Source organism: Chaetodon auriga, chromosome 3 (genome assembly GCF_051107435.1).
Source record: "Chaetodon auriga isolate fChaAug3 chromosome 3, fChaAug3.hap1, whole genome shotgun sequence".
NCBI classification, from domain to species: Eukaryota; Metazoa; Chordata; class Actinopteri; order Chaetodontiformes; family Chaetodontidae; genus Chaetodon; species Chaetodon auriga.
The window spans coordinates 8,222,490-8,249,406 of NC_135076.1; the positions used below are offsets into that span (position 1 = coordinate 8,222,490).

At 42.9% G+C, this 26,917-nt stretch overlaps 3 protein-coding genes and 1 non-coding gene across 4 annotated transcripts; 3 read left to right on the plus strand and 1 right to left on the minus strand.

The window, feature by feature from the left end:
* Positions 1–695: 695 nt before the first annotated feature.
* On the plus strand, positions 696–767 carry trnah-gug (transfer RNA histidin (anticodon GUG)). The gene has a single exon. It is a non-coding gene; the product is annotated as a tRNA-His (tRNA).
* A 1,631-nt stretch (positions 768–2,398) lies between these two features.
* Positions 2,399–10,104, plus strand: depdc1a (DEP domain containing 1a). Its single transcript, XM_076726484.1, has 11 exons — positions 2,399–2,534; positions 3,476–3,741; positions 3,862–4,009; positions 4,216–4,337; positions 4,623–4,753; positions 4,994–5,041; positions 5,436–5,573; positions 8,265–8,437; positions 8,545–8,721; positions 8,915–9,121; positions 9,257–10,104. The coding sequence occupies exons 1-11, from the start codon at positions 2,487–2,489 to the stop codon at positions 9,383–9,385; spliced, it is 1,587 nt and encodes a 528-aa protein (XP_076582599.1). The 5' UTR covers positions 2,399–2,486; the 3' UTR covers positions 9,386–10,104.
* Positions 10,105–12,790: 2,686 nt separating this feature from the next.
* Positions 12,791–20,060, plus strand: LOC143318691 (retinal Mueller cells isomerohydrolase-like). The gene is made up of 14 exons (XM_076727151.1): positions 12,791–12,916; positions 13,801–13,883; positions 14,056–14,206; positions 14,699–14,806; positions 15,430–15,571; positions 15,974–16,121; positions 16,302–16,383; positions 16,558–16,690; positions 17,304–17,446; positions 17,530–17,659; positions 17,857–17,971; positions 18,676–18,770; positions 18,859–18,970; positions 19,123–20,060. The coding sequence occupies exons 1-14, from the start codon at positions 12,906–12,908 to the stop codon at positions 19,266–19,268; spliced, it is 1,599 nt and encodes a 532-aa protein (XP_076583266.1). The 5' UTR covers positions 12,791–12,905; the 3' UTR covers positions 19,269–20,060.
* On the minus strand, positions 20,046–26,643 carry LOC143318690 (biotin-dependent 3-methylcrotonyl-coenzyme A carboxylase beta1 subunit). The gene is made up of 13 exons (XM_076727149.1): positions 26,486–26,643; positions 25,314–25,415; positions 24,987–25,151; positions 24,715–24,911; positions 24,352–24,530; positions 24,123–24,203; positions 22,969–23,147; positions 22,671–22,863; positions 22,405–22,496; positions 22,059–22,215; positions 21,818–21,940; positions 21,154–21,387; positions 20,046–21,059 (listed from the first exon to the last, which is right to left on the minus strand). Exons 1-13 carry the CDS (start codon positions 26,503–26,505, stop codon positions 20,973–20,975), a joined length of 1,809 nt encoding a protein of 602 aa, XP_076583264.1. The 5' UTR covers positions 26,506–26,643; the 3' UTR covers positions 20,046–20,972.
* Positions 26,644–26,917: the final 274 nt, after the last annotated feature.

Consider the following 26,917-nt stretch of genomic DNA (forward strand, 5'->3'; position numbering starts at 1 on the left):
CTGCTATAACTAGTAAAATCAGCAGTTGTTCACCTACACTAGCAAACGTTAAACACGTTTCCTTCCACAACATACTGAAAGACGATGTGGTTTGAAATTCAGTCCAGTTGTTTAAACATCCAATGACAGTCGAGGGTTGACTACGTCTTGTCCAATGGGCGAAGAGAATGGATCGAAACCGTATGAATACACTACTACCGACCAATCAGAGATCGACTAGATTTTTTAAACCGCCGTTAACCGCGCCCATCGTCAGAGAGAGGAAAAACAAGGCTGTATCACTCTAACCATATTTTTTAAATACAGCCAAATACTACAGCCAAATGACACATTTATCCGCTCAATTATTTTCACCTAATTCTACCTACGCCGAAAGAAATGCTGAGAAGAAGCAAATCTGACTATTCGAAATGTCTGTAGAGTAAAATGCATGAGTGGTTTCCTTCTCTCCTCTCAACCAGATTGGGGTCCAACGTTTGTCTGTGCATACGGTCTTTGCTTCAATGTGCACATTAATCCTCCATCGGTTTGAATTCAGAGCGTTTGAAATAGTAACTTCATTTTGTGCCTGAGTTTAAAGCGTTAATTAATGTTTGATCCTTTTTAATCATCTACCACAAAAGAAAGGGTGTTTGCTGTTCGATCAGTGAAGGCTATCTGTCAAATCAGCCACTACAATGTCCAATAGACAGCTCGCCGTGATCGTATAGTGGTTAGTACTCTGCGTTGTGGCCGCAGCAACCCCGGTTCGAATCCGGGTCACGGCAGTATTTTGAGCAGACACATGGGTGCCCCTAATGAGACAAGTCTTTACAAACAGATGCAAATACCGATGAAAATGTATCCTCGAGGACAACTGAATGACAACTCATGTCCCACAATGAAAACTAACATTGAAACTTAACCTGCACATAGAATTTGTACTGCTACTTCACTAACATACAGAGTGACATCTTCTACGATCTACTCTACCACAATTATGTGATTCAGTTTTGGTACTTTAAGTATATCTCAGTGCTCATACTTTTGTACATTTACTTAAGTAAAAGATTTTAATAATATAGTAGAGTATTTCTGTGATACTGCCACTTTTACTTAGTGTATTTTATCATTCACATTTTGCTAATGTGCAATTCAAAATGCACTGTAAAACTGAGCATGGCAATATTTTTAGAATCTGTTATATATAATATACATAGCCTCTATAGTTGATTTGATTTTGTATCTTTTTATTGCCTACAGGTAGTATTGTTTTTGATTTTGTCTGTTATACTAAGGGGGGTGGAGATCACATTACTAATAATGTGTTGCCAGCTTAGTTGAGTGGTCTAAGGAGACTTTCTAAACATGATAACTTCTATTACAAAAACATTTTTCAAAAGCAAAAGGATATCACAATAACAAAAGATTGATAAATTAATACAATCCGCACTGTAAAAGATATAATGAGATTATAACTGTGTACACAGGATTCAGTTTTGCTCTCTCAAAATAATTGAACATACAAGGAGTAGCTGGAGATGTCCAAACAGTAAGTTCCCATGATGACCAGCTGGGGGCAGCCGTTACAAAACTTTTGAGATGAACATGTTCTGAATTTCCCTTGGGGATGAGTAAAGTATCTATCTATCTATCTATCTATCTATCTATCTATCTATCTATCTATCTATCTTATTTACATATTCATATATTCTAGATTGTTCAGTGAGGAAGAAGGACATGTCATTTTGACAATTTTTAACAAAGTAATTGAACTTTGTGGAAAAACCATATCAGACAGAAATGTTTGAACATGTGTGGAGGAGATTTTTAAAGCAGAAAGATGGATTTATTGTTAGTACTGGCTGCATACATTAGCATGTGTATACCAGTGTCTTGGGCTAACTCCATCCTCCTAACATCTAACCCTTTGAAAAGTCCCTAACCTCCACTGTCTCTGTCTGACCCCCCACCACTCTCTCTCTCTCTCTCTCTCTCTCTGCCTTTAACTGATGATCCCCTCACAAGGCCTGTTAAGAAATGCTAATGTTAATTCCAAGTGAGTGTGAGACAGTGAATACAATAGTTGACTCCACATTTGCATTGCTGACACTACAGTTCCTTCACTGTTCCTGCGCAGCAAACAGCGTCACACAGTTCGGTTTTAAATGTGCGGTGGCGGAGAACGTGATCGTGGTCAGTATTAAAAAAAAACCCTCACGTCTTGACACCGTAAATCAGATGTTTTTACAGTTAAAATGTGCAGCCTTCAATTTGTTTTGATTCTCCACCCTTCTCAGTTCGAGACTGGTCACGTGACCTGCCTGCCGTCCAATCCCGTGTCAGAAGAACACGGCTCGGAATTTTGAACAGACGGAGCGTCTCGTCAATGCAACCACACGTAAGCTGGTAGTTAAACTGCCCTAAATCCCTCGTCGAGTTATGGATATTTTTGCTTGTCATATCTGCTGAGGTGGAAACTTTAGCGCTATCTTTTTCTAATAAATATGAGTTCTCATGTTATCACTCCTGGACCGTACCGAGCCACGAAACTGGTGAGTTAACTTTGGCTGATATTGGCTTGCAAGAGGTAGTCGTGATAGCTAGCTCAGCTAGTTAGCTTTGTTCTTGCGAAAACTTGTGGTCAGTGGCGGCGTTGTCACCCTTAGCTGTTTTAAAATAAACGCCACACTTAACTGTGGGGCTGCGAACCGACGTTAATCGAGATAAACTGTCCTCTTGTCTACAACGTGGCTTTTTCTCAAGACTTAAATGATTTAGAAACTATGGCTGCAACTTACAACTATTGTCGTTATAGTGAATCAACTTTACACAACGATCCTCTCAGTCTTTTAATCTTTTAGTCTATAACATGTTTTGTATTACCAACAGTCCAAAACCCGATAGTATCATCTTAACTATCATAAACCTTATAGCTACTTTGTCTACTTTAACTCACAAATTTGGTGGTAGTACTAAATAATGGTCTGTCAGTCTGCGAACAGATTTAATGTTTTCATTGTTTCAGCTCTGTTAAAACTAACTTGTCAAATCCTCACCCAAAGCCCAGTCAGTGAATTAAGTTGCCCTCTTTTTTTGGTATATAGTTTTAAGAAATTCTAATTGATTTATTTGATCTAGCTTCACCCTTTACCAATTAAAGTCAGACAACTTGATGCTGGACAGTAACTCAGTCAGTGTGAGCTGAGGCAGGGATGACAGCATATGGGTCACATGTGTCTTGCTTCTTGAGCTGAAACTAAAACTCATTTTCGTTATTGATCCATTTTTTTTTCATCAGTGGTTCACAACTGAGATTCAACCCCATGTACTCTTAAGTTGCATGGAGGTGTTAAATAGTCTGATGGTCGACATTCCAGCAGGTCATCCACAGTTGTGGGGCAAACTTTACGGTGATCTTTGACCTGTGGCTCCTGGATGACCTTGACCAAAACTCTGTACCTAACTCTGTGTCTGTGTGGCTGCTCTCTTTCAGTGGAATGAGGTGACTCGTTTGTTTCGGGCTGGTATGCCTCTCAGGAAACACCGGCAGAACTTCCGGCACTACGCCTCCTGCTTCACCGCCTCTGCCGCCGTGGATTGGCTCCACCAGCTGCTCCGTAGCAACAGCAATTTTGGCCCCGACGTCACCAGGCAGCAGACGGTGCAGCTCCTGAAGAAATTTTTGAAAAACCACGTGATCGAAGATGTGAAGGGTCGCTGGGGCACGGAGGACCTGGAGGACAACACAGTGCTGTACAAGTAGGCGGAGAAACTTGCTTTTCAAGGCATTTTAAAGTCTGTAAAATATGTGGAAAGTTTGATGGTAGTTGTGCGTACACAAACACAGTGACACAGTCCATGTCCTGTCTTTTCCCTCAGATTCCCCTCGACTTCTCCTCTGAAGCCCATCCCCTGTCCTGCTCCAGCCTCGGCCCCAAGCTCCATTAAGAAAAGGCCTTCATTCAGGGACAAGGACGGTCTCTTTAGGTTTAAGAGTGTGAAGAAGCGTGAAAAGGAGGAGGCACAGGTGAGCAAAGATGGACATAAATTATTGTGTCTATGTTACATACAAATTAATCCTAAAAATTAGATGTATACTAATGTAAATCCATCACCAATCAGCTGCTTTCAAGACAAAATGTCAGTTTACAGCTGTAGCTTTGAGGTATGGTCTAAATGTGAAAACATAATCCACTGTGTGATGGTGAGTCATGCTCTCTTCGGGCCTTCTAGGAAAACGTAGATCCTGCCCTCCAAGCAGGGGATGATAAGCCAATGGGAGAGCAGCAGGTGCTGCGACGAGAGCTGACTGTGGAGGATGAACAGGAGATCTGGAAAGACATCACTCTGACCCAGTATAAACACACACACACACACATTGAGCTGAAAAAAAAAAAACGCTTTACTTTTTGTGTCATAGACGTCTACAACATGGATTGTCATTACTTGACTGAAATTGCAAATTTGTCTGAATGCACGTTTCCATTTATTTACATAACCTGTAGAATAAATAAGGAGAAATAATCTAATGTGTGAGACTTCAGCAAAGGTTAAAGGCCAGAAAGTGAGACAGATTTTTGTGTGTGTGTGTGTGTGTGTGTGTGTGCGTGCGTAACTAAACATTGTGTGTTGTGTTGCAGCCTGCAGAGGATTCTGGGTGTCGCATCCCTTGATGGCGTTTTAGACCAGCGTTGTGTAAACCCACAGAACATCATCCATAACATGACCAAAGTCAACAAGCATGGAGTTGTGACAATGGACGACAAGACCAGTAGGTTTATTCACCAACAAAAAAAAAAAAAACTTACACATCACAAGCAAGCACAAAAATCGTCATACACTGTAGTGGTATTCAATTTAGTTTTCTGTATTCAGCCCCCATAACTGAACACATCTTTCACTGGATACTACTCACTTTAAAAGAGCTGTACTCGACCACAGGACTTAAATTCTTGGCATTCACAATATACTGTAACTGACAACCAGTCCAACCTGTTCATCATCTCTCTAGATGACCTTCCACACTGGGTTTTGTCTGCCATGAAGAGCCTGGCCAACTGTGAGTAACAGCAAGCTAGGGGCACCTTTGTCCTGCATGATCATTGCAAAGAATTGAGCGTTTTGTTTGTTAAGTTTTGTTTTTAAATGAAAGTTTGGACCTACATTTTGACTTCTTAAGCTTGGTATATAAATTAATTATTGACTTACCTTCTGTACTACATATTCTCAGCAGTCTCACCACCGTTCATTGTAATTGGATCATGTGTCACATTGAGTAAAATAAACACCTTTTTTGTGCCTTTGTTGTTTAGACGTTTAGAATTCTATGTGGAGTTAGAGAATTCCACCTCATACGTAGGTTTGCTGGGATTATGAATGTAGTTAGAGGAGTAAAAGCTTTCAAATAGTCTTCACTTCCATGAAAGCTACAGTAACCTGCTGTTTATTTCCAGGGCCGAAGTACGACAGCGCACAGCCATCCTATCCCGGCTTTGAGAGAGATGTCTTCAAAACTGTGTCAGATTACTTCTATAGCCTCCCGCAGCCATTACTCACATACGAACTGTATGAACTATTTATCAACATCCTGGGTAAGTACTGTGGCCTAATTTTATTAGGCTGTTTTCTGTTACTCCTGACCCTGAGACAGCGGGTAAACGAGTTGCTTTTAAAAGGCTCAGTTCTAGTGTTACAGGGAAATGATGCTCAAACAGATCTTGTGCTCAATCATGTTGACATGCCGTCTCAGTCAGTGTGTGCGTGCTTTGACCTCTAACAGTGCCTTTTGAATGCTAACAGAGGTTTTGGTTGTCGTCACTTCTGTTTGTGGAGACCTAACAGCAGTCTGAGCAGCTGTGCTCTCTGTGTGTATGCCTGTTATGTGTTGTCTCTGACTAGCTGATGGTCCTGTTTGTACAGTAAAAGTTTGAAGTAACTAAACCCTCTCCCTCCCCTTCACTGTCTGCTTGCGCTGACCCTCTGCCTGCACCACTTGGCCCTCTCTGTCTCTGCTTCTGCTCTCAGTGTTTTGTGGGTACGTTGCAGCACCCACAGTACACCAGCTCGGGAAACGCAAGAAGCCTGACCTCCCCACAGCCCCTCCTCCAGCCAAGGCATCTTTCCGCTCCACTGAGTGTCTCCTGCTGTCGCTGCTCAGACAGGGGACATGTGATGAGACAGAGTCACCGATGACAGAGGTGCTTGGTGGGAAGCTTCAGTCACGCCTGGCAGCTCTGAAAGGAGGCGTTGGCAGTACAGGTGACGGTCAGTTAGGAGGCAGCTGCATGAGTCTGAGTACAATCGGTTCCATGAAGCCTCAAACCAGGAGTTGCTCACTGGAAACTGTCCTAGATGACTCTGCCCCTCTCACCCGGCAACAGCTGTTCCTGTCCAATGACAGCCTGGCATCCTGCGCCTATAGCAGCAGGAGCCAGGATGACAGCCCTGCCATCACATCACTGCACAGTTGCAGGGACTTTACATCTGTATCCAAAGCAGCCCCTGTTCCATGCGAAAGTGCTGCCCGACACACAACCAGAAACAGACCGTCTGTAGTTTCTACAGCAGGACTGTCAGGTTCTCTGAGGTCACGCCCACTGCGGCCACGCAGCATAGGCAGCTGTCTGGACATTGTCGTAGAGACCCGGGAGGAAGATGTCATGGAGACCAAGTGGCAGGGCCGAGCAGCCAGCTGCCTCAACGTGAACGCTCCTGCAGAACAGTACCACCCTTCCTTGGCTTCACGTCCTCCCTCGTTGTCCTCCCATCATCCTCTCTCCTCTTTCTCTTCATCTGCTATGACCAAAGTACAAGGGTCTCATGCTGCTACAGGACCCAGTGGACCCAGAGCCGCCTCCAGTACCTCTAATCTTCAGACGCTCCATGCACCCGCTGTCGTCCGGCGCTGCCTCAGCTCTCTAGACGTGTCAAAGCTGTCTCGTCCTGTTTCACTGTTCAAACCGCCTGTCTGTGCGCCCACCAGCAAATCCCCGCCCCCTCAACCCAAATGTGAGCACAGTAAGAGCCTCTCCCCTCTACCTGTCTGTGTGTCTGCATGTCTATCAGTGTCTAATCAAACTAACTCTATCTAATCACGACTGGTATGCAAAGTGTGAACTCCTGTTGAACTCAAAGGGTGAAGTCTAGATGATGACTTCACTTTTTGGTGGACCATAGAGCTCATCTACAGCTTGTTCAGTTTTACATTAGTTTTAGATGGGTTAGGGTATGCAGCTCATTAGAAGTTGCTTGTTTTTGGTACATTCTGTTTTATTTCCTCTCCGCTGCTCTTGATTTTTACTCTGTACTTTACCACATTTTCTTTGATTTAGGCAAAACAATTTTCAAACGGGACCTGCTAAAATGGACAGAGAGAATATCAAAGATAAAAAAAAAATGAAATCTTCAATAGTAATGGCTGTGGTGACAGAGGCATTGAAAGAACTTGAGAATTTAGATACACTATCTGATGATTCCTAAAGGTATTGATGCTGTATCTTTTAACAAGCTTAACAAAAAAACAAGCCTCTGACCACACCATGTTATAATAGTGCTGTAAATCAAGCCATTGAACCAGACAACATATACTGTGTGCATGATATCTCCTGGAACTTCGCCATCTACAGGGTTCAGCTAATCTGATATTAGCTGTGACCAGAAAACACTGTTAACTTGGTTATAAACTCAGATAACGCAGAAACAAATTGTATCAGCAACTAACATTTGATACAATGACCTAAGTAACCAACTTTGTTGCAGGTAAGCTAGTGTTTGTTAATATGTGGTTGTCAGAGGATGGTAAGATGAACAGTGCACCAGACTAACAGACGTAGATAACATTATCCAAAATTACCTGAAATTTTGAGCATATAACTGGTCATATTGCAAAGCGTATACATTTGAAGTGAGATGTCCCATCTTGTCTGACCACTACACCAGTTCCAGTGGATATCCATGCATGCACATTATATTGTCGTGGATCAGGGCAGTGAAATGGGATGCATGTGCTTTTTAATAGCATATTACAATCCATAGAATGTTTATTAGTCTCATCTGATTCATCTTGCATCCTAGCTGTAGTTGATTAATCTTGTCATCCATCCATCCATCCATCAGTCCATCCATTCCTTTATATTTAATCTAGTGAATGTGATGTAGCAGTGATGGATGAATGTGGCCACAGAGTTATTCTGCTGCTGTTTGTTTTTTTTCTGTGCTGTTTGAACTGCAGAGCTCACCTGTGTTGTCATCATTACTGTATGACCATGTGTGCATGTGTGTAGGCCTTCTCCAGCCTCAGTGTGAGCGTGTGGCTGTGGAGGCCCTGCAGCTTTGCACCCTCCTGCTTCCCCCTGCCTCGCGCAGGAAGTTACAGCTCCTCATGAGGATGATGTCACGCATCAGTCAGAATGTGGACATGCCTCGGCTCCACCCCGCCATCGGTACCCGAACACTGGTGAGGCTTAAACTGATGTGATGACCTTTCCTCTAGAGCTAACAAGCACGTGACTGTTTGTCTTTGTTTACCTCTCCCTCTGTTTTTTTTTGTGGTTCTCCTTCCAGATGGTTCACACGTTTTCAGGCTGTGTCCTGGGCAGCGCTGTAGAGTGCGATCTGGACGAGCTGTTGGCTACCAGACTGGTGTCATTTCTAATGGACCATGAACAAAGCATCCTCTCTGTCCCGGACTACCTGCTCACCGCTATTAATGACTATGTACAGTACCTGCGCACAGCACAGGTGCATCCTCAAACTGTTGATTGTATGAGTATTTTGAGTTGATTTAATAAACTCAAGTGTTATAAAATGTGGATGTACGAAATGCGTAATGTTATATTTTCCCATTAGAAGCTTCTGTTGAGGTTTTTTCGAATGAAGCTTTGTGTCTATTGTCACATACACAGACATACAGATGCTGTTCTCCTGTCCCCAGGTTCCAATGGACGCCTTTTCTAACATTGATGCCAGCGAACCAGTTAGCGTTCCTGTACCCATCTACGCGTTCTGCCATCAGATTAGCAGCGCTGAGTTTGAACAGCAGAAGCTGACATCTTCCCAGAAAGCCATGGAGGAGTTGCTGGAGGTGCTGCTGACAGACCAAAACATAAGTGAGAAGGACAGACGCAAGAAACTGAAGCAGGTAACAAAACATTCTTCTAATGCCGGAAATGGGTATTATTACACAGTGCTCAGTTTGTGTGTGTATGATGTGGGCTGTCGTGGCCATGTGGTCATGTAAGACACTCAGTCCTGACTTTCACTGTCTTTGCTTCAGTTTGAGAAGCAGTACCCAGACATCTACAGCCGTCGGTTCCCCTCCTCAGACCGGGAAAACAACAAACCAAAGATTAAACCCCCCCTCCTCAACATCAAGAAGACCAAAGCTTTCAGCATCAGGAACTGAACTAACCATAAGGTGTCACTATTAGAGAAGTCACAGTCTTGCATAGATTTCGCTGCACGACTACTGCACTGATACTGAGAGATTTGGAAAAGTCACTTCTCTCTGCAGCCATTAACTTTTTCTCGTTACATTTGAAAATATGTTAATCCTGTTGTCTCATTCATGTGTGAATATGAGGCTAGATGCCAGCTGGAAGACTTGTACAGTGGTAAATGTGTGTGTTCATGTGTGTATGACTGATGTGTGTTGAGTAAGATGAAGGTCGGCAGACAGACAGTGGCTCCTTGAAACAGGTACCGTGTTCAGATATAAAGTGTTTATGACGCAGGGTTTGTTTTTGTTTTTTTAGTATCTGTCTTCATTTGGATCAGTCAGATTTTCTGTCTTCACTCATTTTATTTACCCCCTCACCTGTCGTCTCTACTGCTAGCTGATACTGACCCATGTGTGCGTGTGTGTGTGTGTAAACAAGCTACAGAGTGCATTTTGGGAGAAAAAAATATGCAATTCTGAGATCACTGGTCCATTTGGGAATAACTAGATTATAGATGTGTTTATTTATATGAGCGATGACGTTGGGAGCAGTGCTAGAATGTGTTTGCTTAAAGTGTTTCTCGACATAGATGTATTTATAGACTTTACTAAACATTTTATAGCATCCAGTCTCAAGTTTGATTTGAAATACTCTTTTGTCTTTAGACGTCTCTTTTTCTAAAACCTTTGAGCCCCTGACTTTTCTTTCTCTTTCTGTTGCTTTCATGTGTGCGCTGTGTTTTTACGGTAATGTTTTAGGTTTTTTTCAGAAGGATTCTTTCAGCTTTTTTTTACGTGCACCTGAGGCCTTTTAAATGGACCTGGTCTTTTCCCAGTTTCCATTATTCCTTGTGTCTGTGTGTCTCATCTTGAACTCATCCCTGCTTAGGTTTTTGGCAACAGAAATGTTTTGCACTGAATTTAGGCATTGTGAATGGCCAGTAAGCTTCCGCCAATCATCAGAGTGGTTAATTTATACATATTTAATGCATATTAGACTTCCTAAAGATAAAGGTTTCACTAGACACTTGTCATACTTGGGTAAACAGTTGCTACCACTCATAAAACGTCATAAAGTGTTTTCACATCAACTGGCTAGTGGCTGTACCTATAGCTTATAATGAGGCTAGCTGGTGTTGGACACCATCAGTTTCAGTGGTAGATGCTAACAGGTATTTAAGTGACTGAGATGCAATACAGAACCCATCTTATGTCAAGTGTCTGAGGAAATGTTACAAGCTTGACTCCAAAGATCAAGCTGCCCTTTTTTTGAGTTATATGAAGTATTAGTTGTACCCCGATATGTTTGTCTATACCTCAGATCAGATGGTGTGTGTGAATGTCTGACCATGTGTGCACTCGTCAGCAGTGTTTTTGACTTTTACGGTGGAGTGTGTGTTCTACACCTGCACAGTTGTACTCTTCTTCTACATCGTTTGCTATGCAATGTCCTGGGAAATAAACCTGTTCAGCTGTTCTATTTATATGACTTTGTCCTGTTTCTTTTTGTGATTGCGTGTGTGAAATGATGTGTGCAGCGTGCCATAAATACTGTACAAACACTGTATGTTATTAAGTAATCAGGCTGGCACTCTGACAATAATAATTATATTCCTTCCACCTTTTTAGTAAGTTAATACTCTTAACCAGAGCACCTGAGACTTGAGCTGTAAGTGACTAGTCTGAGGCTAACACTCACTGCCATAGTTGCCTGACATGGCTATATATTGAAATTCCAAAAGGTTAATTGAATTAAAGTTTAATTATCTAATCTGTTTATTTGAAAGTAATAATAATAATGATTAACACACCCAAACTGTCCCATATATGTTTAAATAACACTGTAAAAATGACTTTATTGTAAGTCTTCTAGGTCTGCAGAATTAAGTGGATCTTTAATGAACTTTGGTTTCATTGATTTCATTCATTTGGTTTATTTGTAGTTTCTTCCACCAAATCCAGTCTTCATGTTACTGTGAAATGTTCTGAGCACGTTCACGATCCCCTGATGATAAACTCTTTCCATTTGACATTCATTTAGCTTTACTATAGCACCACTCTCAGCTCACATTGTCAACATAATAACTTTACATCACCCTTCCGCCTCTACAGGCATATTTCATGGCTACATTGCCAGTAAAGTTAAAGCAAATATTCATCCTCCCCAGAGAAAGGCTACTGATTTTGGTGATGCCATTATTTTTTTTTCATGTTGCCATCCTCACACAAAAATCTCTCATTGTGTACAATACTAGCACATAACATCATAGGTCATGATGCTGAGCACATCTCATTGAAATGCAGAAGAAAATATATGTCAATGAAATTACATATATTCCCCACAGGGCAACATGAAAGTCTATACAAAATTTCAAAGCAAGCCACGGAATTGGCTGCTTGATTAAATATTTCATTCAAAACCACAAATGTCCAACTCTTGGAGGCACTCCATGAAAAGTCAGGAGATTGCCAAAGTCATTAGGATTCACCCTCTGGGGACCATGCATGTTTGCACAAAGGTCCTGGCAATCCATGTAACAGCTGTTCAGGTGTTTCAATCACTGCTAGGATGGCTAAAATCAACACAATGACAAATTCTGTATCAGTAATTCTAACTCCTATCCTGAGGTGAATCCTTCCATTTTAGTCCCCATCGTGATGAACACTAGGAGCAGCGGTGGCCAGAGGGGGTCACTGAGAATCTTGGGGTGCTGCTGTCTAGAAGACAGATTACTGTTCCTTTTAACCCTTATCAATATGACCATTCATTTTAATTCACCATTCCATCCTTCTATTCAGCAGTCAATGTTCAATGATTGAGGGAAAAAATGCAGTCATGGTTAATCATTCACTCCCCCTCTTTTTTTCTGCTGCTCTTCCTCCCCCTTCAGAGCTAGCCAATTAAAATAGTTTTGGAGAGTTTGCTGAGGCTGTCTGGAACTAATTAGACAGCATTCGTTCTACGTCCATGCCTGTGTACAGACAACAAAATCAACACACTGCTTTTAAAAGCTGACTATTAGTTTGACCCACATCATTGGTAGGTGAGTGAGTGTTTGTGTTCCCAGGTTGACAAAGGCCTTGTTTCTGAGCCTGGAGAACATTCTGCATGGAGCCAAGGGCCAGGCAGCTCAAAGGACAGAGACAAAGCTGGCTTGTTCAGCTCTGGATAAGACCAGACGAGGAGGAGGAGGAGGAGGAAGAGGCCAGAAGAAAAGTGGGAGCAGGGGAGCAACAGACATGGAGGAAAAACAGGGAGGAAGAGAGAGGGAGATGCAGAGGAAAGGAGGGATTGGGGGAAGCAAGGCAGGATGGAAAAGGGGTGGAGAAAATGACAAAAAGGGGTGGATGAGAGGTAAAGAGAGGAGGGAGGAGGGGGCCCAGTTTCCATCCCACACCACAGGAAATCTGTGTGCGGTTTAGATGCAAGCCGGAGTCTCTTTCTACAGGCCGCTTGTGCGTACGTGTGTGGAGAACATACAGCAGCATGGTCAGCCGGTGAGGAAAGCTTTCCCTTTCTCTTCTTTAAAGGTTTCACATGTTTGAGGATAAAAAAAACGTCAAGATGAAACATATTGTTGAAAAGTACCTTTCAAGGTTCAAATGTGTTGATTTCTCTGGAGTGAAAGAGGAGGAAGCAGCTTGGAGACGCAACTCAGTGACGTTTGTTGTTTTCCTTGTAAGAGAAAAAGAGTTGATGATGCAGAGTTTTCCTCAAAACTCAGTTCCTCAGTTTGGGATTAAAGAGAAAAGGGATTGCTGCAGCCGTGAGATAAGACCTGATTAAAAGAAAATGAAAGAAAGAAATAAACACTGAAAAATGAACGCGTGATAAGAAATAGGGGCAGAACGAGACACAGATGTGAAGAGAGATGCACAGAGAGAAGGAAAAAAAAGTGGTCAAAAGAGAATTGACCGGTACAGAAACAAGCCAGGAAATGGCAGCTGACCAAACAATCTCAGCACATGGTCCATTAAGTAGCTGCTCTTCTGGAGCTTTTGATGGTATCACACCATCTTCCTCAGCAGATATCACCAAATTATAGATGTTCAAATTTACACTGAAAGGAATTACTTTGTTTTCGTTTTAATGACTGTGCTGAGGAAGATGTTGTGAGATGCTTTAAAACAGCTACTAAATGGACCTCATGGAGAGATTGTTTGGTCAAATGAACTTTCAGTTTCAGGTAAGTAATTATGTGCATCACTTGCAGCCCAGTCACTGTGTGGAATATATCATCGCGTTTAGAGGAAGTCCTGATTCAACAGCGAAGAGCAAACCACACAGCAACAGCAGCCTTTGAAGAAACAGTTAAAAGTTTTCTGACCTGGTCATGTTATGGAAGTGTTCCTTGAAATTTGTTTTTCACTTTCCTCTGCAGAGTGGAGCATCCAGCTGGAGGCTACAAGAAGATCTTTGAGACAGTGGAGGAGCTGGATGAGCCCATACCCGCTAACATCACTGGTACTTTTTGCCTTTATGAATCTGCTCAGCTGCTCAGCTGCACGTCCGTCACTCCGCACTGAGACACATCTGCAGAAATACGCTTGGAATCTCATATCAAATATCTGTGTTTGTGTGTGTGTGTGTGTGTGTGTGTGTGTGTGTGTGTGTGTGTGTGTGTGTGTGTTTGCAGGTGTTATACCATCCTGGCTGGGTGGCAGTCTCCTCAGGATGGGTCCAGGTCTTTTCGAGGTGGGAGATGAACCTTTCTACCACCTGTTTGATGGACAGGCGCTCATTCACAAGTTTGACCTGAAGGGCGGTCAGGTGACCTACTACAGGAAGTAAGAATACAAATCGCTGCCTTTTTTTTATGTCTGTTTTTCTACATGTTGTCTTATCTGTTCTTTATCTCTCCTCCCTTTTGAAGCACTGTGGAATTGTTAATGGGTGTCTTAGCATCGCTGTGCATTTTTGAACATGAAAAACAAATCTGGCAAACATTGTTTATCACTTGCTATTATTACTCTTGATGCAGATCCAAATCCAGATGCTGATCCTTTATGACATCTGAAATGTGTTAGTGCAGACAGGCATGCAGTTCTGTGCAGCAGAGGAATGAGCTGACAGTCAGTTCATCCGATTCATCCTGGAATTTTGCAAGAGAAAAACAACTCAGACGCAGAGACGCAGCAGCTACAAGCCACAAAAATGCTTCAGCCAACTTCTTTTCAAAAGGAGTTTTGCCCAATGAGTAGAATCAGTGATGTGTTTTAGGGTGTATCTTGTGACTTTGTGGTGCTCTGGCACATGATGTGTGTGATCTCTCTGCTCAGGTTTCTCAGGTCTGACTCATATGTTCGTGCCATGACGGAGAACAGAGTGGTCATCACTGAGTTTGGAACAGCAGCCTACCCAGACCCCTGCAAAAACATCTTCTCCAGGTCAGCCCAGTCCCTGAGCTTCTCAGCATTATCCAGATGTCTAGCCGTGGTCTGATTGGTCAAATGTTCTGTTCTTCGGTGCAGTGCTTAATGTAAATGGTCATATAGTCGTGGACATTTTGGGAAATACACCCAGTCGCTGTGTTGACGTGAGTTAGATGAGAAAATGAAGGAATGGACTTTGAAACCAGGTAGATTTTTGTTCTGACGAGCTCAAACGATTAGTCAATCAATCAATTAGTTAACTGACAGAAAGTAAATCAGCAATTATTTTGATAATTGATGAATTGTACCAAAAATGGACTCATTCCATTTCCTCACATGTAAAGTTTTACCAGTTTTCTTAGTTTAAGGGTATTAAACTGAGGTTTTGACTGCTGTTTACAAGCAGTATAAAAATGTTAACCTGGGCTCTGGTCACTTGTGATACATATTACTTTTAACTAATTCTTGACCTTTTATGGACCAAATAATTAACAATTAATAAATAAGTTTCTAAAATAACTTCCATTGGATGAATTGATATTGATAATGTTCCACAGTATTCATGTGCTTTAATATATGAAAGCGTGTAGAACAGACATACGATCAGCTGACCATCAGCCTTCCTTGTCTCTGTGCAGATTCTTTACTTACTTCAGAGGCATTGAGGTGACTGATAACTGCGTAGTGAACATCTATCCAATCGGCGAAGACTTCTACGCTGTCACAGAGACTAATTACATCACTAAGGTTGATCCTGATTCGCTGGAGACTTTAAAGAAGGTGAGAGCTGATTGGTTTACATCATGCTGACTGCACTGATAATGAATGTGACAAGTTTCTTGATACAGTTTTTCCATTTAAGTCCCTGTTTTTGTTTTTTTTTGTTTTTTTTAAAATGCAAAAATGTAAGATTGGAATTTGAGTAAATGATTGCCATTTCAGTTCGGACAAAGTGTTTGTTTGCTTTGTGCTACAGTGACAATGTTGTATCTGAAAAATATACCTCTGGTGTATACAAACCATGTCCATGGTTAGATTTTTTTACAGTAATGATGTATTTATGCATTAATGTGATGATGTCATTTAAACATGCTTTATACACCTTTACAGTGACTCTTCACCAGTCTGACTTTTTCTTGTATTCTTTCTCTTGTGTATTTTGTGTGTGTGTATTTATATTAGGTGGACCTGTGTAAGTACCTCTCAGTGAATGGGGTGACTGCTCACCCCCACATTGAGACAGATGGTACAGTCTATAACATCGGTAACTGCTTTGGCAAAAACATGAGTCTGGCTTATAATATCGTCAAAATCCCGCCTGCTCAGAGAGGTGAGTTTTGTTCCAAATCTAAACCGTCAGCGAACTGAATTTAATTGATTTTTTTTGCATTTTCTCAACTGAACAAAGTTGAAATTTCTTTAAACATGTTTGATGTTTTACAACACAATCACAACTGTTATTGTCGTTGTTGTTGTTTTAATGTCCCATACTGTGACGGTGTGTTTCCAGACCAATCAGATCCCATAGAGAAATCCCAGGTTGTGGTCCAGCTGCCCAGCAGTGAGAGGTTAAAGCCCTCCTACATACACAGGTACCCAGCTGGTTCTTTCATTTCTCACAATGAACACACAGCACAAGGAATTCAACTCAATCTTATGCTTTGCATCTGTGCCTGTTTGACAAAGCTTGTCCAAACCAGCCAGAAAAAATCACCGTTTTGCTGCTGCTCATGTATCCACCTGTCTGTCTGCTTGTCTTTCCATAGTTTCGGTATGACAGACAACTATTTTGTGTTTGTGGAGCAGCCAGTGAAGATAAACCTGCTCAAGTTCCTGTCGGCTTGGAGCGTCAGAGGAGCCACATACATGGACTGCTTTGAAACCAATGATACTATGGGGGTAGGCAGAGGCATGAGGCATGGCCCTCAGTGGGGGATGGGTCCTTGGCTTGTTAGTGCCACGGGTTGATTACAGACCCAGGACCTCTGTATGAAGTAACTGTTCACATTTCTTGTTGGAGATTCAATCAAACACGACTACAGAGAGCTGCAAAACAACTACGAAGATACACAAAATGATTACAAAGTGATATAAAATAGCTATGAAGATACACAAAATTCAACACAATAGATGCAGCTGTTTTGTGTCTCTGTCAGTCTTCTTGCTCCTGTGTAGGAGGGCTGGGGGCCTTTTACATGTCCCTGTCTGGAAGCCTATTGACTTGTAATCTGTGTATGGATGTAGGCTACATGGAGTTACAAAGATCAGATATTTATTAGTATTATTTCATATTAGAATGTAAGAAAGTTGTTTATTTGGCATTCACTTATCACTCTGAATAAACACCATAACTGGTAATAATGTACAGCGCATTATTGCGTAGAAAGGCTTTAAAATCGAGTCTTAATGCATTTTTATACTACTTTTACAATGTGCCCCCCCTTTGAATCTGAGCCTTCATCTTCGTGGACATTTCTGTTCACACATGCGTGTGTGTATGTGTGTGTTGTAGACGTGGTTCCACTTGGCCACTAGGGACTCAGCAGGTTATCTGAGCAGCCACAAATTCAGAACGTCAGCCTTCAACATCTTCCACCATATCAACACCTACGAGGAGCAGGGATTCATCGTCGTTGACCTCTGCACGTGGAAAGGGTGAGTGTGACCCTGTGCGTGTCTGTGTGAGTGTTGCATGATGGGTATAATTGTCTCATCCTGACATCTCTCTCTTTCCACAGTCATGACTTTGTGTATAACTACCTGTACCTGGCCAACATGAAGCAGGAGTGGGAGGAAGTGAAGAAAGCAGCAATGAGAGCTCCTCAGCCCGAGGTCAGACGATACGTTCTGCCGGTGGACATACACAGGGTGAGTCCACACACACACACACACACACACACACACACACACACACACACACACGAATATACACACTGCAAGTTAGTAATGTCATTGCAACCACACTTTCCTTACATTCCTGTGAGGGGTGTATAAAACACCCCTCACACTAGAGTGTGCTGACAGTTCGTGTGTATATCCATCTGCGTGCTTGTGTGTGTTTTCAGGAAGAGCAGGGGAAGAATCTGGTATCTCTGCCCTACACGACCGCAACTGCTGTTCTTCGTAGCGATGGCACCATCTGGCTGGAACCTGAAGTCCTCTTTTCTGGACCAAGACAAGGTAACACACACACACACACACACACACACGAGTCCCCACAATGTGACAGATTTCTGCCCCCACAACACAGTGATACATGGCCACACACACCCCTGTCTAATGACATTGTGCAGCCGTGATGAATCAGAATCAGTATGATGCTTTTAAGTTGAGCTTGAAGGTTCATTCTTGCTCGAAAACGTACTGTGGAAGAAGTAGGAATACCAATACAAGGTATAGAGGTATTAGCATTAAAATATACTTAAAGTACCAAAAGTAGAAGCAGTCATTATGCAGAATGGTCCATTACTGATGCGTCAATGTATTCATCACTTTAATATTGTAGCTGGTAAAGGGGGAGCAAATTAGGATGACTTTATATATTACTGGATGGCTGAATTTATAAAAATACATCGCAATATTTTGTGTCTGAAGCTGCAGAGTCACTAGTAACTGAAGTTCTGAGAGAAATGCATTGTACTTTATTGTGCAAATATTGTACTTTTGTACTCAATAGTACAATATTGGCCTCCAAAATGTAGTAGAAGTATTAAGGAATATAAAATGGAAATACTCAAGTCTGTGTACTTAAGCACAGTACTTGAGTGAATGTACTCAGTTACTTTCAACCAAGGCTTACAGCCAAGCTGTTTTTTTTGTGTTTATTTTCCTTTGGGTCTCTTTCATTTATAATATTTCTCTTTGTGCCTCTCTTTCTCTCTCAGCCTTTGAGTTTCCACAGATTAACTACTCTCTGTGTAGTGGGAAGAAGTACTCCTTCACCTACGGCCTGGGACTCAACCACTTCATCCCTGACAGGGTACGAACTCGTTTATCACCCAGCGTTTGCTGACACGGACGCTGATGTTAATGAAGCCTGTCGGTTGTTTGTTACTGACCTGCTGTAGATCATCAAGCTGAACGTACAGACCAAAGAGACCTGGGTGTGGCAGGAGGAAGACTGTTACCCATCAGAGCCGCTATTTGTACCGACACCTGGAGCTACAGAGGAGGACGATGGTAGGACGCACACACACATAAATACACTATTACACATACACAAATATACATGAAGCATATATGACACTGTGATCTGCACCATTCTGTCATCTTGCCATGTCTTCAGTGTAGCTGGAGCCATAAATATGACCTCCTCTGTCTCTGTGCTGCAGGTGTGCTGCTGAGCATCGTGGTGAAGCCGGGAGCAGAGCGACCAGGTTCCCTGCTGGTGCTGGATGCCAGGAAACTGACAGAGCTGGCCAGGGCAGAGGTCAACACCATCATCCCTGTGACCCTCCATGGCATGTACAAACCATGACCCTGACCCTCATCCTGACGCGGCCAAGACACGTCAGAAAATACACCATGTTCACTCTTCTGCCAGTCAACCAGATCGTTCTATCAGAAATGCACTACAAATAGTTTTTTCAATCCATCACAGCCATAACAGGGACAGGACACTCACATAAAGTCACTTCACTCCGTCAAATCTAGTGAGTTGCATGAAAATGATTGACATTGAATGTTATAGCTTCAAGCCAAAAGCATAAAATATGTATAACCAACTCATTTCTGTTAAGTACTAGTTTAGTTGCCTCACTGTGAATCTCAATTAAGCATTTCATCAGTGGTTAATGCAATTCTTTGAAATTTAGTTGGAATTTAAGCATGAAATTTTCCCTTTTTCATTTTTCTTTTCCTTGGAACACAGCGTAAAACGAATGAATGTACCATACATTCATTATTACTTTCTGGGTTCAAGCTCGCTGCCGTTACCAGCGTCTGTTGATTGTCATGTTACAATGTCCTTCTTCAAAAGGAGGACTGATCAGTATCCTGTAGCTGGTGGAAAAAACAGTGTGAGTGTAAAGAGACGTGAGCCGAAGCTTGACTTTACTTCATCCAGTTTGTTTTTGCTTTTGTTCAAACATTCACATTCACTGCATTGAAAGTGTTGGACTTCATTATTAAAATAGCACCAGCAGATCTGTGACATCATCCTTGGCAAGAACTACAGTTAAATACAAACGATGTTTTTGCATCACATACTTTAAAAGGTATTTACATTTTTTTCTCCTTTTATACAAATAAAAACAATTACATTACAGTGATCACTTGTTGTAATTATAATACAGTGTAGTTGTTCTGACAGTTAAGGAAATGCTACACATGAACACTCCCATGGAGAGAAGACTTTAACCCTTCGTCTCCTGACTGCTGACTGTTTCTGACATGACAACGACAAGAGCAGCGACTTCTGTGAAGATACATTTCAGTCCTGTATCCGCCAGATATTTTGACCAGAGAGAAACAGTGTGAATTATAAATCATTCCTAAACATCTCTGTGTTATGTGCAAGACGAACATTCAATTATTATGTATAAACAGCAGTCATACTGTTCATCACCTTCTATAAGATGTTGTTCATGTTAATGTTGGGTGCCAGGCTTCTTGTGCTGCCCCCCAGTGGTCAAAACAGTCAATTTATGCAGGTTTAAGGAAGCAATGACCACATTTTATTGGACCTTTGAAGGTATCCTCCACCTTATGGCCATAAAAATGAAATCATCTTCGTATCTGTGGCAGGTCTTTCTCTGCAGTGTCCATGCTAACACCTTTAAACTGCAGGTGATTTGTGTTATTCAAAATATGAAATTTTTACTTTTTTTTTTTTTTTTTTTTTACTTTTACTGATCTGGTTTTTATATGAATTTTGAATTTATGGCCTGAATAATCAAAACATAACTTAACATAACCAGGGAAGCAGCAGGACCATATATGACATATAATATGACCTGTGATAAAACAGGTTAAATGTAAAGTGAGTGAGTAATCACTGCTCCAGAAGTCTTTAAAGAACTGCTCCAAGTTCTCATCACCGACAATCACTGATCACTCTGTATGCAAAAGTGTTGGCATGAGATACAGACAGATTATTCTGGTGCAAGTCCCTCAGCAGCAGCTTAATCTCACAGATGTCTGTGGTGTCCAGAGGAGGTGAGGAGGAGATGGACGGAAGCTTCTATACACGTAAAAGTGTTGCCTGCAGTTTCTCTGTGGACAGTTGATACTGCCGCTGTTTGATGATGTCCAGGCAGTCTCTGAGAACCTGCAAACACACACAGATGTGTGCACAAAGTCGTCATAGAGGGGAAAAGGGGAAAGGTCAAGTTAACAGCTGAAACCAAACTGTGTTGTTTTACCTTCCTTGTGTCCTGAGGCAGAATGACTCCATCATCCCAGAGCCTGCCGGAGGAGAAGAAAGCTGAGCTCTCCTCCTCTAACCTCCTGTTCAGGTCATCCTCCAGCTTCTTCATCTGCTCCTCGTCCTGCTCGCTGTCAGGGGGAAGCAGAGAGCTGGAGTGGCCTGGAGCTGTCATCGATGCTCTGGCGCTGGGCCACAGGAACAGGAAATTAGGGTCAAAGGCCCGCCCACACTAGAGACAACCAGGTTCAAATTATTGTGGGATTGACCCTGTGTCCTAAATCCTACATGAGTATAATGTATGATTATACTGTAGAATAGTGGAGCGCTTAGCTGTAGTTCATAGCTTATGTAACAAAAATGTAGCTGCATTTCATTCCAAGCTGAATACAGAGACACTTTCCAGCCCAGACACCGAGATCTGGAGATCATAAAGAGGTTTCATGATTGACGATGATGAAGATTTATAGTTTACAATATGTGTTTATGAAACTGCAGACAAAATCCTTGAACGTCTGCAGTTTTAAAGATGCACTCATCTAGAAAAAGTGCTACGGTCATCAATAAAGACACCTGTTCATTCGTCAGCAGGTTTCTAATTCACCGACTCTGACTTGACGACGTCTGAGAAGTGTTTAAGGTTTAGATACTGAGTCTCTCACCATGGCGTAGCTGTCAGCACCATGGCAACCGCCAATCACCACAGTGATTTTGGGGACGGAGGCGCACGCTACTGCTGACATCATTGAACCCTGAGCCTTCAGACGGTTAGTGTTCGTCTCTGCCTAGAAGACAAGAGACAAATATTGGAATTCTGAATCCAAGACAAGTGGTTTTGAAGATTTCTGATCTGATCTGCATTTACACAGACTGGACAGCCTGTGAGTGGGTTTTACTCAATACCTGTGCTGTGGAGAGTGTTGGAGCTGCTGTGGGTGCTGTATTCTGCAGGAAGAGGAGGGGGACGTCTCTCTGGTCACACAACTGGACAAAATGGCTGCCTTTCAGTGCGGCCTGGTATGACAGCTCTCCATTGTTGGCCACTATTCCCACCAGGTGGCTAACAGGGGACAGACACTCGATCAGCATCACACAGAAACAATGTGAAAACACTCACGTCTGCTCTGACCACGCGCACTCTCAAACAATAAGCCGTCCCAGCTTGGTGGGTGACTGCTGTGCTGGTGTGCGACACGTGCTGAATGCAGACAGGAAACATACTCAAGGTTGCTTTTGTTTGCTCTTTTACCCATGGATCTTTGCAAAGCCAGTGATGAGTGTGGTTCCATAGCGAGCTTTGAACTCCTGGAAGCGGCTCCCGTCCGTCAGCCGACTGACCACCTGGACAGACAGAAGCAATGACAGGAACCGTGTGATCAATTCTGGATTCAGCGACAGCGAACTTTGTCCATAAAGCAACGACAGAGAATCATTTATAGGTCTGAAACTCTTTCTGTCTAACGTTACGTGGCTGCAGTCGTTCTCATGTTTCTTGTGTGTGTGTGCGTACTGTACCATTTTAACATCCAGACTGTAGTCGTAACTTCTGGGAGCGAGCCCCAGAAGCTCCTCTGAACGATACAGCGGCTCCTCCTCAACCTCCTCCTCTTCCTCCGGCAGTTGGAAGTTGAGGGTGGATATGATGTTTCTGGTGTATTCGTACGCCTCCTTTTCTTCCCAAGCGAAATGGTCCACACAGCCACTCACCCTGAAAGCAGGGGATAAGTAAACAGACTTGATGATGTGAACTCATTGTTATTCATGTTATTTCTTCAGTCAGTGTAAACTTGGCTGCTTTGATTTATGGACGTACTCAGCGTGAAGCCTGGCTCCTCCCAGGTTCTCTGGCGTCACTTCCTCTCCCGTAGCAGCCTTGACCAATGGCGGCCCTCCCAGGAATATGGTCCCTATCCGGTGCACCATCACTGTTTCTTCTGCCATTGTGGGAATATAAGCTCCACCCGCCGTGCACGACCCGCACACCACCGACACCTTTCATTGACACAAAGTTGTATGCATGAGTGCTTTCTGTGACCTAAAGAATTTAATCTGATGTAGTCAGAGAGGGTATTTGTACATCAAATCTACCAAAACTGCAGAAGAAGGGGAACCTTAAAACAGGCTACCCAAGACCAAATCCACCAGAAAGCCGTATCGGAGCCTCACGTCACAGGGCTCTACACTAACTTTTCCACTGGTAGCACTGGTGCGACCAACTTTCTCAGTTGGTCGCACCAGCACATGATTTTCCTATGAACTGGGCACATGCCTTGTCATTGGCATAGGTTGGGTTCACATTCAGCCCGTTTTTTTTTATCAGTGCGATCTGGGATTTGAATCTTTCGCTATGTTATAGGCAGTGTTAAACTTAATGACCATTTCGTTCTCTTCTGTTGAGCGATTACTCTCATCCATCCGCTGAAAAAAAGTCGGGAGGGGCTCAGTGTTTCGGGTGATGCATTGGTCCCGACAGGTCGTCTGATTCGGCACCTTTTGCTGGCTCTACCTAACCACCAGTCTCCTCCTCTCTCTCCTTATTTAGTTTTTGGAAAAAAATCAGCAACAGACCCCTTCATTTTTGAGAATAGCGAAACGCTAGTATTGGTGTCTTGAAGTTCTGTGCGCTGTGCGTGTACGCGACGGCTTATGTGCACGCGACGGCGCTGTCTCAACAGGAGAGAGTGCAGGTGGAGGCGGCTGACTAAGCCAGTGAAAAAAAGGACGACTTTCAGCCACAATGTCTAACACGGAGCAATAAAACTGATGCGCTCGCACGAACGCGACCAGATGAAATTCTTACTCGAAAACTCTGAAAAAAAGGTCGCATATGCGACCATTTTGGTCGCAGTCTCGAGCCCTGCGTCAGATGTGTTTAATGTTCATTGCAACAAATTCATTCATTCTCAGCACATTTCATGATCATTCTGTCCTGTCAGAGCAGACCTGTACATCTTCATATTTCTTTACCTGGGGGATCCTCATGGCAGACATGATGGCTTCGTTATAGAACGTCCTTCCTCCCTGGTTCTTATCAGGAAAGATCTCTGACTGGATAATTAGACACACACACAGAACTGGGGATTAAAATAGCAGTCGGTATGATTCAGGTAACATTCACATGAAAAGACCCGCAGCACTTATTATGGAGGTGAGTGTGTGTGTGTGTATGTGTGTGTGTGTGTGCGTGCGTGTCAACCTGCAGTGGAAGAAAAGCTCCTCCAGAGTCGACGAGGTAGACACAAGGCAGGCGGTTCTGCATTGCTACGTCCTGTGCCCGTAGCTGCTTCTTCACTGTGATTGGATACGCTGTGCCGCCTTTCACTGTGGCGTCGTTGGCAATAAACACACACCACAAGCCATTGATCCTGCCAATACCTGGATGGATACATTTACAAACACGGGTAGCACATGAGTCAGTGTGAGTCACATTTCCGTCATCATAATGGATGAAACAAAAGAAGTAAAGTGGAGCAAATCTGAGGCTGTAGTCAAACTAGTCAGATGATACAGTCTATAGTTAGTACCAAAGATACAGGATTGCAGCTAGTGCTTTTCTGACCAGTCAGGCAGCCGGCTGAAGGGATGTCCCCGTATGGTAGACCCAAACCAGCAAAAGGCGACAGCTCCAGGAAGTCCTCATCATCCAGCAGGAGGCGCAGCCGATCCCGAACCAGCAGCTTCCTGTTTCTCTGGGTGTGTCTGGTGATGGCGTTTTCCCCGCCTCCTTTCCTTACCTTCTCACTCAACTCCACGTACCTTACAGCGTGAGAGAGCTGATGAATGCCGTGCAATCACAACTCTATTTCAATCAATGACCAGAGCAGAACATACTTCTTATGGCAGGCGTTGCTGTTTCGGAGATTAGCTTCATACACGTGTCGGTGGATAGGCTGGAGGGGCTGCTCCAGCACTGGGAAGGCACTGCGCAGAGCTCTCCTCTTCCTGCCAGCAGAGCTCATCCAGCGGACTGAACACTGCCAACGCGGCTCAGAAAGCCTGCAGCCGAGATTGACACAGTGTGTGAACAGGGTTGGCACTGATATAAACGTCGGTTAAAGCAAAACCTGGGTGGACTAACAGGCAACACGCAGAAATGAGAGTTTAAAATGCAGTATGGGTCATATATTTAGACCACAGGATGTCTAGTGATGTACTCACCTGTGATGTTTCTCCTCTGCTGTGTTTCTCATGGTCCATGAAGGCGACTGGGTGTGAGGAGGTACAAAGGCAGGACACACTCTTCCTCCGCTACACACACTCCTTTTATGAACAGAGAGGGAAGTAACAAGCACAGACAAACAGGTGGGAATACAACCATGAATCAGATGCAGCAGCGTACGGCAGTCAGCTATGCATAATACAACATCCTCATATACACAAGGATCACATTACATCTGCAGGATTAAACACCTGTCCACTGATTAATGACAGGGATGGCACGGCACTAACGTTACCACTGTCACCTCACAGGTACAAGATCCCAGGCTGGAATCTGACCTGATCAGCTGAGGCATACGTACAGGCAGGGATTTTCTTGAGATGACACAGTTCCTTGACCAGAAGATTTGGTAGTTTGGAAGCTCTGTAAGTGCCTGAAGGTGTGTCTGTCTGCATGACAGACTGGGAATCTATCCACAGTGTAATTTTCCACTGGCGCATATCTGTTAGTTCCTAAGAGGACCGCTCCTATCAGTATTAGGATAAATCTGCACAAATCCTGAAATCAGGTTCTAAAATATGATGCACTGTTGGATTTAACTACATGGACGAAATTACCAGTTTAAACTACTGCAGTGAAACATTACTTTCACACTAATGCATCAGTTACATATATTTGAAATGCATGACTTCAACCTGTCATGAAGTGTCCTTCCAGTGTGTCTAACTTAAACTTCAGTAAATAGTCCTGAACACACTGATTTTCCTCTACAGAGGGTGGCATCAGCTTTGGAGGCTGCAACAGCTAGACGGCATCAACATCATCTCAGAGATGAGTGTTAACTTTGTATCTTTACATTTATTTTCCACTACAAGTTTGAACCTAACTGATCTGTTACTGAGCTAAATGAACGCATGAAGGCTGTAGGTTAGCCTCATATATAGCGTGTCAGTTTTCGCTAATGCATGAAACTAAACTAAATTAAACCTCACTAACAGAGTGAAATATGTTCGTAATAAGCTGCAGACAAACTTTTTTGACGGCGTATAAATCGTTAGCTACACAAAAAGAAATGTATGCCAAAGGTCGTGAAGACGTCTGAGTGCACTTCAATGGAGAAACAAGTGGAAGGTGATGGATTCGTGGATGTCAAGGGTGTCACGTCTCTTACCTTGTCATGCAGCGGTACATGTCTGTCAGTGTCTGCTGTAGTGCGGATAATTACACAATTTAGGAGCTAAATGTTTCCCCAAATACAACAAACTAGTCCACCACCTCTCAGCAGAGCGGAGGAGATTCTTCTTCGCTTCGCTTTGTTCGTAGTTTCCTGGCTGTGATGTACTTTACCGCCACCTACAGGAGAGGAGGGGGAGTGCAGACTGGCAGGAAGCTCAAACTGAAAGACACAAAATTACTTGATTCTGTCCACTTTAGGCACTTCATGCTCCTCTACAATCCAGAAGGAAGTATTGTACATTTTACCATTGATTTGACAGCTTTTTTCCCCCAGTTACCCTACTTTACATAGCAAGATGTTAAATGTAAAATACGAGGGGTTTTTAAAATCTGATGCATTGTTGTTTATTAAAGTGGCAGTATATGT